Below are 1,970 nucleotides of genomic sequence, written 5' to 3' on the forward strand. Positions count from 1 at the left end.
CCCGAGGGGTTAGGATTCCTGGGGGACAATGATAGACCCTCAGTCTCTTCTGATCGTGTTTGAACCGTCTGTTCCTCCCGGTTTTCTCTTCACAGAGATGGGTTCCCAGTCGGAATGTTTCCGGAAGCTTTCTCTCCTCCTCTACCTCGGAATTCAGGGTAAGCGACAATCCAGGAAATTGCAAGTCAGCCATTCGGCCCTCCCTGCCTGCTGTGTACACAGAGAACAGCAGGAGGCCATTCGGCCCCTCTCCATACTGTGCCACAGGAACACGGGGAGGCCATTCAGCCCCTTTACCATCCTGTTAAACAGAGAATTAAGACACTTCTCCAGCTTGTTACACTGGACCATGAGTCCATCAAATTCCTCCCAAGGTTATGACACATCTACTGACTTTCACGTCTCTCCCTTTCACACTCAGTCCATCTCTCTCTCTCTCCCTAATTCTGACTTGATTCCTATTTCTCCAATTCTCTGTTTTTCTCTCTTCAGTCTTCCATCAGTCATCATGTTTATCTCTCTCTCCCTGTGTTGCTCTATCCCTCAGGCTTCATTCCTCTTTTGGTCTGTTTTTCTCTCTCTCCCTCTCTCTTTCTGTGTCTCCGGCTGCCTCTCCGTCTCTCTCATAGAGACCTACAGCTACACAGCACGGAAACAGACCCTTCGGTCCAACTTGTCCATGCTGACCCAATATCCGGAATTAATCAGGTCGTTTTGAGCAACTCCTGTGGAGAGATCAAGTCAGTCACATCAAATGAACAAAAGGAAATTGAGTCAACGACACCAGGACAGTACATGGTCACAGCGAGTTCCTCTGTCTGAAAATAACAAGAGGTTTCATGGAGTAAATATTAACCGAAAGGTTCAATTCCAGGGTTGAACTCAAAGGGTTAGATACAGAGTAAAGCTCCCTCTACCCTGTCCCCCCCAATCAAACAGTCCCAGGACAGGGACAGCACAGGGTTAGATACAGATTAAAGCTCCTTCTACACTGTCCCCCATCAAACACTCCCAGGACAGGGACAGCACGGGGTTAGATACAGAGTAAAGCTCTCTCTACACTGTCCCCCATCAAACACTCCCAGGGACAGGGACAGCACGGGGTTAGATACAGCGTAAAGCTCCCTCTACACTGTCGCCATCAAACATTCCCAGGGACAGGGACAGCACGGGGTTAGATACAGTAAAGCCAGACCCACCTTCTCGATTCGGAAAGATTTGATCTGTCCTGTGTGTCTGATGTGAGGTCCCCGACACAGATCCACCAGCGAGCCACACCTGTTGGTGAGAGAAGCCCGAGGTTACTGATCAGGACGGGGTGTATCCGCACTAACAGGGGCCCAGAGCTGATTAAAACTCCGCAGTGCCTATACCCCAGTCCCAAGGCACAAGTCAGGAGGGTGAGGGAATACTCCCCACTTGCCCTGGATGGGGGCAGCTCCGACAACACTTGGGCAGCTCAACACCATCCAGGAGCCTCTTGCTCGGCATCACCGTACTGTTTGTCTCTGTTCGCTCGGCCTGGAGAGCTCACAACTCTCCAACTCTGGCTCACTGGAAACTTCAGGAGCTACTGTTAACTCTTGCTAAGCAGAGGGGTCGGCAGGGACAGAAAGGTGAGGTTGGTGACAACGTGGGCGTTTTTATGAATTGTAGAATCCCAACGGTGTGGAAGCAGGCCATTCGACCCATCGAGTCTGCACCAGCCCTCTGAAGAGCATTCCACCCAGACCAAAACCTTATTCCATCCCCGTAATCCTGCATTTCCCACGGCCAACCCAACCTCACCTGCACATCCCTGGGCACTACGGGACAATTTAGCACGGCCAATCCACCCTAACCCCCACATCCCTGGGCACTACGGGACAAGTTAGCACGGCCAATCCACCGTAACCCCCACATCCCTGGGCACTACGGGACAATTTAGCATGGCCAATCCACCCTAACCCACACATCCCTGGGCACTACGG

General features: G+C 51.8%; 1 protein-coding gene across 1 annotated transcript in view; it reads right to left on the bottom strand.

Moving 5' to 3' along the window:
- Nucleotides 1-1,199: 1,199 nt before the first annotated feature.
- Nucleotides 1,200-1,970, bottom strand: part of LOC125481872 (threonine--tRNA ligase 2, cytoplasmic-like) — a gene marked incomplete at its 3' end in the record, with an annotated part of 12,468 nt that continues 11,697 nt past the window's right edge. The window contains exon 8 of the mRNA XM_048593800.1: nucleotides 1,200-1,278. Coding sequence (XP_048449757.1) covers nucleotides 1,200-1,278 — 79 coding nt within the window. The remainder of the gene's footprint in view (nucleotides 1,279-1,970) is intronic.

Source organism: Rhincodon typus, unplaced genomic scaffold (assembly GCF_021869965.1).
Source record: "Rhincodon typus isolate 14 unplaced genomic scaffold, sRhiTyp1.1 hic_rhity00003994, whole genome shotgun sequence".
Classification (NCBI taxonomy): domain Eukaryota; kingdom Metazoa; phylum Chordata; class Chondrichthyes; order Orectolobiformes; family Rhincodontidae; genus Rhincodon; species Rhincodon typus.